The sequence below is a fragment of the Vicugna pacos genome, chromosome 6 (assembly GCF_048564905.1).
Source record: "Vicugna pacos chromosome 6, VicPac4, whole genome shotgun sequence".
NCBI classification, from domain to species: Eukaryota; Metazoa; Chordata; class Mammalia; order Artiodactyla; family Camelidae; genus Vicugna; species Vicugna pacos.
Genome location: NC_132992.1, coordinates 67744365 through 67761194, shown reverse-complemented (window position 1 = coordinate 67761194; position 16830 = coordinate 67744365). Strand labels below are relative to the sequence as shown.

The following is a 16830-nucleotide window of genomic DNA, read 5'->3' as shown; positions in this document are numbered from 1 at the left end:
ATGGGATGGAAGGCGATGTCTTGTCTCCTTAGGACCCGAGTACAAGCACCAGGCCAGCACCCTGGGGCGCTGTGTGTGGGAAGCACCAGACATGGGATTTTTAAGGCCATGCCCCCTCCTCTTTTTTTTCTCCCTCTCTTCTAAAAAACATAAATAGCTCATACCCAATTTGTATGCAACAACAGGTATGTTTTCACATTCCAAGCATAAATAACATAAAGGCGTATAATACTGAATATGCCTTTTCATCATTTCCCATCCTCCCTTCCTGGAGGTTGGGACACAGCCCTCTCTATTTTAGACTCCCAGTCGCTGAGCACCATGGGCTGCCGCTGCCGCTGCCTCTGTCAGACCCTGTCTCCATGTTCTCAGACTTACTGCTGTGCTCCTCCCAGGGGCTGCCTGGCGCCATCCACGGGGTGAGCAAAACCAGAGTAGGGCCAGAAACCAGCCTCAGAGCTCACAGGACCATGAGGGTGCTGAGAGCAAGCTCCCCAGCAAGCAGTTTCCAAGACTGGCAAGTCGCGAGGCAACCACTGTGCTCACTCTGATGTGACGTTAAAGTGGGTCTTCAGGATGGCTGTCTTCGTCTGCCTCGGGACGCAGAAGCACTGACAGCTGTGCTAGGAGTCCTGGTTCCCACCCTAGATACACACCCTGTGGTCCTGCTGACCACCACTGAGGCAGTCATCCTGGGGCCCTTCCTGTCATCGGGCCCCACTCCTTGCCTGTTGAGACCTCTGCCTCTGAGAAGATGTGGGGGGACTAGCCCTCCCTCTTGGTGAGCCTCGTGAGCCCATCCCTGCCAAGCACATGGTACTTCCTCTGCTGCTGCAGGAGCCTGAACTCGCCCCCACCCACTGCTGTGCCTCCTCCTCTGGCATCATAATGGGAAGCACGTCTCACAGGCCCTTTGAGATCTGGTTCCTGCCTACCTGCCTCTTCTGTCTCATCTACTACCACTGTCATCTCCTCCACCGTCTCCACTTCCATCCACCCCAGTCCAGCCATAGAGAACTATGGATGTGCACTTTCTTGGGATCACAATATTCTTTCCTTTTTCCTGGAATGGCTTTCCTTCTTTTACTGGCTAAGTCCTACCTGTCCTTCAAAAATCACCTCCTCTGAGAAGCCTTCCCTGACTCTTCCAGACTGAGTTAGCAAACTCTGCTCTGTTCTTCCACCTCTGTTCAAGCACTTACCACACAGTTTGTGTAAGTGATTGAACAGAGCACAGTTCTTTGGAGGCAGGGGCATACCTCACACCCCTGGACTTCCAGTCCTTAGCCCAGTGCTTGGTGTGCCATGCATGTTCAATAGGTCTGAGCGGTGGACAGATGAATACATGCATGCTCCAGCCAACTGACCCAATGGGCCAAAATTAGTGAATGTTGGTGATGCTGGTCACTGGGGAGCGTGTGCATTTCAGTCTCATGTCAGGACTGCCTTGGTCAGCATACTCTCCTGAACTAAGCTGGATTTGGCTATGGTAGTGTCCAATCCCTCTGCCCAGAGTCCCTTGGGATTCTCAGGAAGCCAAAATGACACGTGGCTCCTGCCTTCTCAGAAGAGTAGAAAACCACCAAATGCTCTGGACTCCCTCCCTGCGGTCCCGGTCCCCACTGTATGACCATCCCCCTTCCTGCCATTCAGGACTCTCACTCCAACGCATCCACTTCTGAGATTAAAATGCTAGAAGTCTCCAGACACCCCTGGACTTGCCTATAATCAGGTAAATAGGCAGAGAAAAGCAACGCCCAAAGACTAGAAAGGGGAGAAAGGCAATGAGATTTCTGGTGGAAGGTGGGACAAAGCTATAGCTACAGGGTTTCAGGAAGAGGACTGACTTCCAGCCCTTGCCCTAGGCAACCCCTCCCCACTCTCCCTGCAGCATCTGAAATGTCAGGGGCCCCACAGTCCCTGCTGGGCCGGAGTCCTGCTCACATTCTCACCTCCCACCTCCGGTGGGCGCTGCTGAGTTAATGGCCTGCACCATGTCAGTGGTGAGGGCATCCAGTAGGCTTGTGATAAACTCCATCTTCTTCCCTTCTGGACAGCCTGAAAGGTAAAGGGAGATTTGAAGGCAGACGCCAGATAAATAATCAAGTAAACAGCTTCTTCCATTACCACCATTTTCCAAACCTCTCCAAGTCCGTCTTGTCCAGCCAAATCCACTTTGGGAATTGTCCACAGCTCAGCTGATTCTCATAAACCTCCACAGTTCCTCTTCCTACAGCCCACAAGGGTCCATCAGACCAAATGGATAATAATGCTTTCAGTACTCTTCCATTCCACACATTTTTGCTGAATATCAACTCAGGCACTATGTCAACACTAGGGAAGTAATACACAGGGTTCTTATCCTCATGAAGCGCACTGTCTACCAGGGAACTCAAACTACTTCTGGTATCATATGACCGGGTGACTCTAGAGGCAAGGGCCAGGTGCTGCGGGGCCACAAGGAGTGGAGAGAACGTCAGTGGTCACAGTTGACTGTAGGAGACCTACCAGTTTACCCATCCAAGAACCTCCTCCTGTTTTCACATCGCTCCTTATCCAGCTCAGATTATAATCATCAAGCCTCCCTTACACGTACTCTCAAGTCCTTTGTTTCTCTAGACCTCACTGCACTGTTCCAGCAAAACGGCAGCACAGCTGAACCTTCTCACAGATGTGCAGTCTCCAAGTCTGCACCCCGCAGCTGCGTACTGCTGGTGTGAAAACACCAGCACACAGCTGGAGAGAGGGGCCTTCCTGTAAATGCATGGTTCCACGCGGGTCCTAGCACTACCTACAACCCTCCTCTCTGCAGCAACTATCTCATTCCCTTCTCTCTGCAGATACTCCAGGTCTCTGGTTAAATGCTGTCTTCTCAGAGAAGCCACAGACTCTCTCTGCCCTCCTCTCAGCATCTTGCTCTTTCCCTCTGGAGTACCTGTTCCCACAATTTATCTATGTTTGTTTTTGTTTATTTGTATGCTATCTGTCTCCCCAACTCAGTAAGCCTCATGTCGATTCTGATCACTAGATTATACCCAGTGCCCGGCACATAGTGAAATCTCAATCCACATTTGTTGAAGGGATGGCTAGAAGGAGGCAGCCTGATCTCTCCAACTCCGTTCTCATGACAGAGTGATTTCAACAAACCTCACTTGGAAACCCCCTGACTTTCAGGAGCCTCTGTTTTCAGTTCTCATTTAGAGTCTGGATGGGGAACGGTGGGCCCAGCTCCCACCAGCACTGACCTGCATTTGTGCAGATTAAGACTACAGTTGTTCCGAGACATCAGTATTTAGTAATCTTATTGCAACTCACTGGCAGAGAACACTGTAAGTAAGGGAAGCCCAGCACAGCAGCCCTTCGGAGGTCCTGGCCCCCTGCCTGTGTGTCTTATGTTATACCCCAATGACAGTTCTGGGCCATCAGGGATCATTGCAAAGGCACTCTACAGGGCTGGTGACAGACATTGCCATGTCCCTCAGGACAGCCCCTCCCTGGGAGCTATCTTCTCTTTGAAGCCCTAGGGAAAAGCGTCCATGGCTTCCAGAACATTGTCCCAGTCACCCTAGGATAGAGAAAGAATTACAGAGTTGCCAGTCATTTTAACCCAATGACTACATTTTAAAGATAAAAAGGTAAGAACAAGGGGGAGAAACAGTATGCTCAAGAGCGCACTGGACTAATTAGAGACAAATCTCAGACTGGATACAGATCCCACGGCTCCTGCAATGCCTGCCCAGCATCCCCGTGACATCTGACAGATGGGGAAACAGACCCAGAGGAGGGCGCTGCTTCTGTAAGATTAGGGGGTGGAGGAAAAGAAAGAGGTGACAGCGCCAGCAAGGGGCAGTGTCATCTCCCACCTGGCAGCTCCCTGTCCTTGAAGGGGTCGTCCACCTCCACACTCTTGGCCCTGGCGTCGCTCTCACAACTGGGCATCACATAGCTGGGAAGAGAGAGATACGAGGATGACGAGGGGTTGGGAGCTGAGCCGACTTCAGCTCCTACTACCAGTGATGATCTGTGTGGTCCCTAAGCCTAATGTCCCTGGGACAGCAGCAAAATATCTCCTACACTGTCCAGCAGCTGCAGGACGATCCCAGCATCAGCATCCCCAAGGAGACATGTTCAGTGTTATCACTTGAGCATAACAACACCACCTTATGTCTGCATGGAGGATCAGTTTGATCCACAGAACCTAGTGACTCCAGCAGGGAAATAACCTTCTTACTGGTGAATTGAGGTTCAGAGAGGTTGCCTACTTTTCCAAGGTTACCCAGCTAGGAAGGGCCAGACCTGTGACCAGAATCCAGGATCCAGGTTTCTCTACCAGAATCTCATCTGCCCATGGGCAGAAATGTTGCTCCCCTAGGCCCTCGACTCCCACCGGGCTGGGAAGAGAAAGCTGGGAGATGCCAGGTGCCAGCTTGACAGGAAGCTGGTTCTCCTGCCCCAGGGTCCACCTGAGGGGCAGGATGGGCTCGGGGGGGGGCTTACCGTGTGGAGGTTCCGGGCAGCGGGCGCCCCGTGTCCACCAGCACACACCAGCAGTAGCCAGTGGACTGGTGGCACTGCACTGGCTTATAGAGCCCCCCAGGGGCACACTCGGGGATGACGATGCCCTCCCGAGGGTTCTGCCGCGCCTCTTCCAGGGCACTCTGTCTCTCCTGGTCACACGAGTGGACCTTCTCTGCAAGAGAAGACGCAGCCTGTGGGGACTCTCACTCCTGTGACGTCATTGCTGTCTTCCCTGCCAGGACCCGGGACCCGGTCAGGCCCCCCAGGAGCTGATGGCTGGCTGGTGAATCACAGTGGGGAGCTGTGTCCCCCACACCAAGGGCTGAAGGCCCAGAACCTCCCTGTGGCCCTCTCACCACCAGGCTGCACCAGCATTCACACCCAGTGGGTTCCAGCAGCCTCAAGGCAGTCAGGGACTGCAGGGCCACTCCTCACCAGAGCAGCTCTGCCCCGGGGGTGGAATCTCCTGGCTGTTTTCAGAGTGGCTCCTGCTGATGCACTGTCTCCTGGCTCTGGAGAGGAGGCTGCAGGAGCCTGGCTGCCCTGCCAGCTGACAGCTGATGCAGGAATGCCTGTGCGTGTGGACACTCTCCCAAGCCCAGACACAGCGGGACAGAGCCACGGCCTCCGGCCTCCAGGCGGGGGATGCTAAGTGCCCAACAGGAGCAGAATCAAGGACCAACTCCACCCCTTCCTGGCCTCCAGCAGGGCTGAACAAAGTAGGTTGAATGGACCTGAGCTGATTACACAACACTGCTTCCCTCCAGTGGGAGGCAGAACCAGGCCCACAGGAAGGTGTCTGCACTCAGAGGACTCAGGAACATGTCAGGGTGTCTGAACAGCCAAACCTGGTGTTCCTGGAGTCAGACCAGGCTGAGGCAGTGCCTGGTGCCTGGAGGCCTCAGACCCACACGGCCCCTGACCAGCCAGCCTGCCTGACTTCCCTTTCTTGTTCTTTTGTTGATTTTGTGTTTTGCTTTTTAGTTATTAAAAATAAGTAATCTTGGGTTTCTTTATTTGTTATAAAGAAAAATTTGAAAAGCCCCTGATCATCCCACCAGAGTTAAACACTGCCTTCCCCGGACCTTTTCTTTCGCACATACACACAGATGCAATATCTGCTTGGGTTTCTTTTAACAATGAAAGGGACTATATCGTAAACCCGTGCAGTCACTTTTTTATCTACTTGTTTATCTGTTTATTTACTTTATTATCACTTTACTTCTTTCATGAACAATATTCCACAACTTCCCTCCTGAAGAAGACAGGAATTGTCTTGAGCATCCTGTGAAGTTTTCCCAGCATGTTATGGAAATACCATTCTTAGAGCCGGGAGTTTGGTACCAGCAACCAGGAGACTCATTCTGCTCATTAGACAACAGCACAAATGATGAAGTAACAGAAGCTCAGCTCTGAAGGAGCCAAACCCTTTGAAATAACAGCTCCGTTAATGATATACGTACGAACTGGACAGATGTTTAAACAGACGAGAGGTGTACACAGAGACGCAAAGAGCTCAACACCGTCTTAGAGGGAAGTTAGAGGATGCGGAAGTGATTCTTTGCCTCACACTTAGGGAAAATGTCTCCCTGGAGGGAGAGGGACTATTCCCTTAAGGGCATAAAAATATCTGAGGGTCAGGAGGCAGGTATATACAGCATATTCACTATTAAGATACAATTCTGAATCTGGACAATGGGAAAAAAAGAACTATTGTTTTCATAATGCAAACAGCAAAACTAAACAGAATCTCCTTGACTAGAGGAACAGGAGTTTAAAACAGTTGATTGACACTAGACTCAGGATTCTGAACCCAGTTATAACCACCACCAGAACAGCCCCTAGAGGAAGCTTAAGAAAGAGACACAGATAGGTAAGAGAGGGGCCTGGGGGGCACCCGGCCTGAAGACCTAGAATTTTGAGTTGAGCCCCTAGCTGGGATGGAGCAGTGGCACCTTCCAGGGGAAAACACAGAGGTTTTTAATAGCTCTCCCAACCCCAAGTTGGTAACCTTATTTTTCTACCTCGTATTTCATGCTGCACAAAAAGGCGACAGAGGAGCAAAACCAAAGGAAAATGGCTTTTTACTGGCACCACGGCCGTGTAACAACCTCTGACAGAGGCTTTAAATTAAGATCCTCCAGGCCAACACGCTAAAGCTATAAATCAGATAGGAAGTGAGATGCGAAGAGAGGGTGGAGAGAGTTTCCCGGGGACAGAGCGAATGGGGAACCCGACTTCACTCCGTCAGGGATCCAGACGCTGCGGAAGTGGGGAGGGGAACCAGACAAGACAGGGGGATCCTGTGGTTTGGGGGCTGTTGACAGATTTCTGGAAGTCCCTGAAGGCCATTCTGAACTGTTTGTAGGCCTGCTTCCATAGAGGCTGCACGAAGTTCCATGGAGAATACGAACCATACAAGGATGACGCTCGCTAATCTGAGAAAACCAGGGCTAGTGTGGAATTAGAGAAAAGGCTGAGTGCAGGGGCTGTTACCTTTTTATTCGTTTGTCTGCTTGCTTGCTTACTACGTTACGGCAATCTCTGCAAGTCCAGGTGTCCCTCCGAGAAAGAGCCAGGAAAGGTTTAGAATCACAGCACTAAACGCTTGTGGAGCCAGCACAGAGAGCTTGTCTTCCAACAGAGAGAAAATCTCCAATAAAACCCTCTTTATGCTAAGAACAGTCAAAGCAAGTATGCACGGAGTCATATATGCCAGGCAACAGACGGAGGGCTTTACTTGCTTAAACTCTCTGTCCGTTTGAAGTGGGCACCATTATTCCACCTATTTTTCAGACAAGGAAGCTGCGCTGGGGAGGGAGTCATGAATTTTCTCAAGTTCACTCAACCTGGAGAGAGGAGGGCTGGGGCTCCCTCCAGTCAAGGGCTTCTGACAGTCAAGCCTGTCTTGCTGAACTCTAGACAGAAGTTACTGCCTTTAATTACTTGCTCTCGGGGAAAAATACATTTATTTTTATGGTGTGAGGATTTTCCAAGCCAATCACCTTGCAGACTACCCCAAATCTGCAGCAGTCAAAGGCAAATGCATCAAAACAGGTACTTGCCCATTCGACACAGCCCCGCTTCTTCTGAACCGGTGTTTGTCAGCTTAAGCACACTACAGATTCCGTACCTACGCACTTTCCCCTGCCTGCCTTGGAACTGGGACGCTTAAAACCCAGCTTGTAACTCACCCACCTTTACAGACAGGCGCATGAATAAAATAGCTTACAGCTCTCTGAGTGTTCACCGTGTGTCCGGCTCGGTCCTGGGCACTGGTGTTAATTCACTTCAAACTCATCACAAGCCTCTGAGGGAGGTGTTATCATCAACCTCGCTGAGCAGACTGGCTGTGTGCTTTCCTTGGGGAAGTGGCAGAGCCTGGATTCCAGCCTGCTCCCAGGCAGTCTGCTCCCGGGACTTGGTCTTCACCAATCTTCAATATCAGCTCTCACTGCCCTGTGCTAATCTGATTTTTATTCTAACCTATGGTTTCTCTTACTCGGTGTGGTAGATCATTACAAAACGGTACAGTGACTCACACGTCCCTGTATTCATGCCATTGTGTAGAACCCTCCCGCTGACTCTGACTTGCTTTGAACAATGGAAAGGACAAAGGGGATACTGTGTGACTTCCAGATCCAGATCAGTGCTTTTCCAGAGGTCATGTAAATACTAATTAATACATACCAAGAGGCATAAGCTCATTCTACATGAAGACCCAGAAGTCCCATCCTTAGGGCCATTGTCACCCTCTGCCCTTCTCAGTCACTTCCCCAATGAATCTTAAAATTCACAACTATCAGTTTTTCCAGATACCAAGAAGTCACCTTCCAGAATGCAAGCCAGCAATCTATCTCCAGGATCTCTTCATGACCATTGGTTCAGAGAGGAAGCTCCTCAGACGTGGATACTCACTGTTCTAAAATTTTCAACCTCTGCTTAGGAAAGTTCAGGGAAAGACGACAGGATAAGCAGGTCTGGCCTGATAACTACAAGAATGAGCTGGGAGCATCTGTAAACACATGGAAGACATAAATAGTGGGGAAGAGAGAACAATCAGGGCTGTCCAGCGGGGCACAGGACTACATAACCACACATTCTTACACACTCAGGCATACCCACCCCCTATAATCCTATCCCGAGACGGTGCAGAGAAATCAGGAGAGCTGGTTCACTCCCCACCTGGAAATGGGTGGTTTAAGTTTCAATCACAAACATTCAACTGCCTAAGAGAAGAAACACAACAGAAAGGTAGCCTGTGGAAGAAATGAGAACATGGTCCAGCCACTGCCACCGGAAAGCACACAGCCCTCTTTACCACTGATCACACCGCCCCAGAGCAAAGCAGGACTGAAGTCGGGTGAGAGTGAGCAAGGAGGGGGACAGCAGAGAGAAAGACCAGGATAAACCAGACAACACAAACCCTGTCTGCAGGCCCAGGGCACGGGTTCTTCGGTGTCCAGCCAAGACAGGAGGAGCGTGGAGAACGCCCTGTCTGCTACAGCTGGCCCCTGCCCTGCACCTCTCAATTACCCGTGGTAATTAGGAGCGAAGGAGAGGGTGGCCAACCTCAATCCTCAGCTAATCCCCAATCTTGATTTTAGCCCACAGTTTATCCTTTTGTCCTGGGAACCTTTTCTCCTTTATCATCTTTTTATTTTTTTTCCTTCTTTCCTTTAAAAAAGCAAAAACAAAAATGTTCAACAAATATAAACATTAGAAGATTCGAGTTTCAGGTCCTTGGGCTGGTCTTTATTTCTGGTTGCTGCGTTCCAGGAGGGGAAGCTGATGAAGGAAGGTGCAGACAAAAGCTGGGACACTGGGTAACCCAATACCCAAGTGAGCAGGGAATGGTAAGCCAGTCACATCTTGAACTCTTTGGAGAAGGAACAGGGGGATCTTATGGTGATGGAGGCTGGGGGAGACGGGAGAAGAGAGTAGGCAGTCATCAGAGAAGATGAGTAGCAGCCAGAGTTCTCCAGAGAAACAGAACTAATTCAAGATATATACAATTAGAGGTCCTGGGTTCAATCCTCAGTACCACCACTAACAAAGATATATATAAATATAGATAGATATGGATACAGATTTACATATACGGAGAGAAATATTTTAAGGAATTGGCTCTAGGCCAGCAAGCTGGAAATTCAGGTACGAATGACGGTGCAGTCTTGAGTTCACAATCAATGGGTCAGGCCAGCAGGCTGGAAACTCAGGCAGGATTTCTACATTACAGTCTGGAGGAAGAATTCCTTCTTCTTCAGGAAATTTCAGATTTTGCTCTTAAGGCTTCAATTGATTAGATGAGGCCCACCCACATCCTGGAAGGTCATCTGCTTTACTTAGAGTCAATTGATTATAAAAGTGAATCACATCTAAAATAATACCTTGGCAGCAATGTCTAGACTAGTGTTTGACCAAGCTGGGGACTGAAGCCTAGCCAAATTGGCTCCTAAAATTAACCACCCCAAGATCTTTATGAAAAATGAGACCAAGAAAAAACTCAAATCTTACAGAAAACCACACACAGAGAAGCTGAGGAGAGTCACAGGCCATAGAAATGTGTATTGGGAAGATGCCTTGATGAATGAGGCAATCGTCCCAACAAAGAACCAGAAGTTGTCTCCTGAGTGGACACTCTGCTGGTAATTAAGGGCACCTGCTCAGGCTGTTCTGACTGGGCATTGCTTATACTGCAGAAAACATGAGTGAGATGCTGATAGGGCTGAGGACAAGGTCCTGAGAGAGGAGGGTGCCCTGGAGTCTCAGACCTAACACGGGGTCCTGGGTAACACATGAGACTAGGGCTCACCAAGAGGATGCAAAAGGGGTCAGGGGCCTTCCTGGACCCAGGCTCTCACACAGGCTGGTACTGGGTGTGTGCTGGCACCATGGTGGGCTCTGGGAGGTCAGAGAAGTTCTGTGAGATGTAGTAAGAAAGAAGAATGAACCCAATTTAAAAATGGGCAGAAGACCTAAACAAGCATTTCTCCAGTGAAGACATAAGAATGGCCAATAGACATATGAAAAAATGCTCAATATCACTAATTATCAGAGGAATGCAAACAAAAACTACAATGAGGTATCGCCTCACACCAGTTAGAATGGCCATCATCCAAAAGTCCAAGAACGATAAATGCTGGAGAGGGCATGGAGAAAAGGGAACCCTCCTACACTGCTGGTGGGAATGTAGTTTGGTGCAGCCATTATGGAAAATGGTATGGAGATTCCTCAAAATACTAAAAATAGACTTACCATATGACCCAGCAATCCCACTTCCGGGTATATATCTGTAAGGAACTCTAAATCGAAAAGATACATGCACCCCAATTTTCATAACAGCACTATATACAATAGCTAAGACATGGAAACAACCTAAATGTCCACTGACAGATGACTGGATAAAGAAGCTGTGGTAATACATATACAATGGAATACTACTCAGCCATAAAAAAGAATAAAATAATGCTATTTGCAGCAACATGGATGGACCTAGAGATTGTTATTCTGAGTGAAGTAGGCCAGAAAGAGAAAGAAAATACCATATGATAGGTGGTATCTAAAAAAACAAAAAAGGGACACTATGAACTCATCTACAAAACAGAAACAGACTCACAGACTTAGTAAACAATCTTATGGTTACTGGGGAAAGGGGGAGGGAGGGGATAAATTTGGGGGTTTGTGATTATATTAGCCACTATATATAAAAATAGATTTTTTAAAAAGTTTCTTTTGTATAGCACAGGGAACTATGTTCAATGTCTTATAATAACTTTTAATGGAAAAAATATGAAAATGAATATATGTATGTATATGCATGACTGGGATATCGTGCTGTACACCAGAGATAGACACATTGTAATTGACTGTACTTCAATTAAAAAAAAAAGAAAGAAAGAGGAATTAGCCACAAGATCTTAACCTACCCTCATTCCAGGCCTCTTCTATCCTTGAAGCTTTCCCTGGGGGCCCCACTTAGATGGAAGCCTCCCTTTGCTGAGTCAGAGTGTCTGTTTCCCTCCTGGACCCCTGGCCTTTGGTACCGGGACTTAATGAGACTGCAAGCTCCTGAGAGTAAGGACTCTGCCGCATCCTTCCTGATCCTTCCCCACACTCATCCCTGGCCCCTAGCACCTCACTCAACCATGAAGTCTCGGGTAAAAAGAATTCATAGAGTATTTAGTCCAAGAAACGCTCTATTGCTTGAATCCCTGCTGTGCCATCCCCAGCCACAGGATTCTGCTCTAGCCTGACACTTTGGAGACGGGACCACTCAATGCTGAGTCAATGCCAAGTAGAGGGTGGTGGGGAGGATGAGACCACAGAGGCTGAAAAAAGAAAATCTGTCCCTTTGACTCATCCTGGGAAATGCCACACTCAACCCTCAGACCATCAAGCACTAGATTTTCTTGGGGGAAAAAATCAATGAAAGGTTACCCGCCTGAAAAACAAGAGGAGCTTATCTATGTTTTGTTGCAAAAGGAATCATCCCACTGGGCCAAGAATATTAAGGAAAACACTAGTATTGTGTCACCTACAATTACCCTGAAACCCTTTCAAATACCTCACACCCACCTAGCCTCTTATCAAAAATGAATGAAATGTTGAAGGATAACCCAAAATAACAAGCCGTGTGTTAAAAACAGGCTTTCTGAAATCACAACATGAAATTCCAGAGGCATAAAAAGTTGCGCTGCTCCTGCCGCAGGAGTCTCTGGGTTGGCATGTGAGTGGTGTGTGCTGCTGCAAGAGTTGCAGGGACTCTGGCCGAGGAAGGGGCTGCAGGAACAAAAGGAGGGACTGGAGGGACCTGGCTTGAAGGCACTGACTTTCCTGTTTCTCAAGGGCTGGCCCAGGGACTGAAGATGTGGTCTCCAGGGAGAAGATGCTGTGGAGTCCACGATCCTGGGGGGCGATTTGCAGGACATCACTGAGCAGTCCTTTTTGTTCGTTTAGCCACTCAGGGTTCAGCCCCTATCCCCGGAGGACCATTTTTCTGCCCTTCCATCACGCCTGGCACCGAGTTGTCACTTGGCCATTGCCAATCCCCAAGTCTGAGAGTCATCCAGGGACTCCAAGAACCCCCTGAAGAGGACGAGAACCCACAGAACCATTGCTCAGGGCTCCCTTTGGAACAGAAAGTAGGCCTAGAAAAGAAGCCCTGTCAGGGAAAAGAAGATGCAGGTGCCCTGACACACAGAACAAAGTCAACGCTTGAAATTGTGATAAGGTGTGAATCAAGTAGGGGTGAAGGCAGAGAGGAGAGACACAGAATATGCACAAATTTAAAACAGTCACGTCTTCCACTAGAATGGGTTTCTCCATCCAGTTTAATCTAAAGGCCCTTTGCCCCATAGAGTAGGCAGCCAAATGACATGCACAAAATAACATCATCTCCCAGCCGTAACTTACAAAGGGAACTTGGACCAGTTCTCTGGAGGAGGGCAAGAGAAAAGATGCTGTTCAGCTCTGGTCCAGAGGAGAAATGAGGATGGTATAAAACCTCAGTGGGGTGGCTGTTGCCAAACACAAGCGGGAACTCCAACAGTCCGAGGGAAGACATTCTAGGAACGAGTATCATTGATACCTGGGCTTCCTCTCCAAGGCTGAAAGCAAGAGTGAGTGCCCAGCACTCCTGTTCCCGCACACTCCGGCCCAGGCCTGGCATGTGGAGGGTTCTGTCACTGCTCATGGAAGTCAGCAGCCGTGGGAACAGAGGCAGAAGCGCATGGTGGTCAAGGGCACGGGCTCAGGGTCAGACGGACCAGCCTCTACCTCTTGTTCACTCTGTGACCTGGGGCGGTGGACTTGTCTGCTCTCTAAGCCCCAGGTGCCTTACTTGCAAAAGCAGGACAACAACAGCACAGGCCGCACAGGGTGCTTGTGAGGATGAAACGCAATTGTACATGTAAAGCTTTTAAGCTGGCGCCATGGTTAGTTGACAAATGGTAGATTATAAGCTGGTCTCAGGGAGCAGTGTCCTCAGCACACGTGGAGTAAACCCGGCCTTCCTGACCCATCCCTGTGAATGACCAGTCTCCCATGTGGACCACAGGGTCTGACCAAGGGCGGGGTGGTGGGCACCTCCTGCTCCAGGTCCAGGCAATAAGGGGCACACTGTCTGTAGTTTATGTAAAAAAAAGATCGTATAACTAAGAAACAATCTACTTTCTATGATCATCATGCCAGCAACTCCAAACAACGTCTGTGGCAGAATACTCCTCCCCTCTGGGGTGGGCGGCACCAGCACCCTCTTCCATTGGCACACCACTGTCTGATGGTTCTGCTTCTTTCTTCCGCACGTGACAGCTCGGACGGGCCTGTGGCCCTGGACAAGGCCCTTACCTGTCTGGGCCCCTCTCCTTCGTCTGAAACAAAGCTGTGCTGCTAGGTGACACAGCTCCCATGGCCCCAACCTAACAACTAGACAGGATCAGGTGCACTTCCTCATGGCTCAGGGGACTGATCCAACTCAGCCTCCCCCGTCCCAGGGGAGCCCAAGCACCGGGAAGCAGCTGAGTGAGGGGGCGAGGCTGCTGGGGGCCTTCAGGTCCTCTCTTGTACCTTGTCCCCCCTACCCTCTTGGTCACGCTGTGTTCCAACCTGCTTTTGGCCCAGAGGCCCTCCTTTCAGAACAAGACGAACAATGCCTGCCCCACGTCCTGGATGCACCCACTCAGAGGAGTGTTTGCAGCAGGCTCTGTAAATAGGGCATGGTGCTGGGATGACGTGTGGTGGCTGAGGGGGTGTAAGGGAAAATTACAAGCCAACCAACGGGTCTACGTAACTTCTCTCTGGGGAACCTAAAATGGCCATTCACGGCTCACCATTGTCTGAAGCAGTGACCTCTTCCTTCCACACAGAGACTGAGAAGTGGAGGAAAACAAGATAAAAATTCGACAGAAGATAGTTCCTTTAAAATGGATTGTCCCAATATAGCATATAGGCATTTTAAAAAAATTTTTCCCCCAAAGCATCACTGACTCACATCCACTCAAATTTTATAAAAGCCTCCATCTCTACTGACTCATGCCATTAAGGGAGCTCATATGACCCTTCCACCAAAAAGAGTACGGAACACTTCACAGGGGTTCTACCGTGACAAATACCGAGAAGTGGCAAGCTGTCTGCTTCCCAGTTCTTCTCAGTAACTTCGTTGACTTTGACCTGACAAGCTCTGTCCCTTAAGGACCAGAGCTAGCAAATGCAAATTCAGGCGAGAAGGGAGGAGGGGTCAGACGCCAAGGAGGAGATGGAAGAGACTTTCCAATTTGTCAAATAAAGTGTCATAACTTGACCCTTCATTCCCCAAAACAGTCATGTTGCACGTGTGAGTGTGTTAATAAGATATATACCCTGCCTACTTCCAAAGCCATTTTACAAATATACACAGAACGAGGACCCTCAGACGAAAGCAGCTGACTTCTAGCGAGCTGGAAGGACCCAACTGCAATACCTTCGATTCCAGTTTTTCAGCAGCCGAGGCCAAAAGGAAAACATTGGGACATAATGGTTTTTGCTATCAACATGAAAAAGCATACAAACTCATCTACAGAAATACAATCTTTGCTGGTGGAGCCAGTTCCAGAGGCCGGATCATACCCCCACACCACTCCTACCCACCACTGCTGCGCCTCCATGCTCCCAGCAGACAATGTGGGGTGAAGGAGCAAGGCCCCTGGGAAGGCTACTTATAAAGCAAGGTTAAAAAGACTGTGGGGCTAGGCTCCCTGGGGCCTCCAAATATGTTTCGGCTCCTCTTGGCAAAGGGAAAACTGGAGAAAGGCCTGTGTTGCCAGGGAGAAAGCCATAGGAATGGCCACACATCACCGGCCCCGGCTCCATTCTACTGGCCATGATGGGCCGAGACACCAGCATAAGATAGATGAGCAGACATCCAGAAGGCCGCTTATAGAAATAAACATCAAGAATTTGTTTTTATACAGATATTTTAAATGCACACGAGCCCAGACCCATCCGCGGCTGCTAACGTTAGTGAATTACTCATTCCTCCTTCCAAGCACGTCATGTGCGAGGTTCCAGGTGGCTGTGGGGTATTTGCTTACAACGGCTACTGCTGGTTTCCCTGAGAACTGTTTATTTTTCCAGGCCTCAGGTCATTACATCACCCCGCGGTTTCTGGGCAGGCCAAGAGCGCTGGTTAGGGGGGTGGGGGATCCACCCAGGAGGGGCTGTTGCCTCTGTGACCCTAAATCCCAGTCCTGGCCGCAGCCATCCCGGCAGGAGCATCCAGGTAAGGGAGGAGTAACCCAAAACACACCTAACGGGCCCCAAGCAGACCAAGAAGAGCACCGTGCTGACACCAGCAGGTCAGGACAGGATGCTGTAAACAGCTTTCTTGTGGTGTGGATGGGGAGCGAGGCAAACACTCTCACATATGAGGGACACACTGCCGTGGCAGAACTTATTTTCCGCCTTATGTCCCGGCTGACGGCTTGTCTCCAGGGAGCAGAACTACCACCAGCTGCTGCATTCACAGATGAACAGAAGGAAGGTCTGCCCGGCAAGGAGGCCAGGAAGCAAAGGCATCGTCCTTTTGGATATAAGCCCCAGTGCCAGGTTCTGAAATCTCATCAGATCGTGAAAGAAATTAACTAGAAAAGATGGAGATAAAGGAAAGAAAGAGAAGGGAAGCCAAAAGGCGCCACCAGAGGCCACAAGGGGGGCAGAGGGAAAGGGCCTTCTGACGTTCCTTGAGGGCATTGTTTGCACAAAGAATAAAGGTTCACGGACCACATTTCCTGAGAGATAGTATTTTCCCGGAGGAGAAGGCACAGAACTTTGTCCTACAGAAAAAAGAAAAAAAAGACTTTTATAAATCACAGCTGGAGGAAAGTGTCTGCCTATAGTAGAATTAGAAACAGTAAGATACAAATTAAGAATGAGATGAAGCCTCATTTTTGTCATTTCCCTAATCTTTTTACTCTCTTCTGTAAGATACAGATGATTATAATGTTTTACAATTCTAGTTATGCTAAGAAATGCCTTCCTTGGTCACTAGCTCCTAATTAAAAAAAAAAAAACTCATCAAGAGTTTCTGTTTCCTTATAAAAGCAGAAAAAGAGCCTCGGGCCAACACTCGAAGAGCAGAAGATGCTCGCCCTCCAATTGTAGGGTGTTCGCCGCCAGGTATGTTGTCTCCCTGGTCACAGGAGAAACTCCCGGTGCAATGGAGGTGAGAAGTTGAACAGGCAAACCTGCTGATGCTGACCCTGCCGGGTACTCAGAAGGCAACACTGACCATGATGAACACATGACAAAGCCTTAAAAACAAGGACCAAAACCTCC

At 49.3% G+C, this 16830-nt stretch overlaps 1 protein-coding gene across 7 annotated transcripts in view; it reads right to left on the bottom strand.

Annotated features, from left to right (window-relative positions):
* Positions 1-16830, bottom strand: part of SMOC1 (SPARC related modular calcium binding 1) — a 136550-nt gene that overhangs the window by 14553 nt on the left and 105167 nt on the right. For all 7 annotated transcript variants that reach the window (XM_072963302.1, XM_072963304.1, XM_072963306.1 and 4 more), the window contains exons 8-10: positions 4498-4690; positions 3864-3946; positions 1953-2058 (exon numbers count right to left, since the gene is read on the bottom strand). In XM_072963302.1, coding sequence (XP_072819403.1) covers positions 1953-2058; positions 3864-3946; positions 4498-4690 — 382 coding nt within the window. The remainder of the gene's footprint in view (positions 1-1952; positions 2059-3863; positions 3947-4497; positions 4691-16830) is intronic.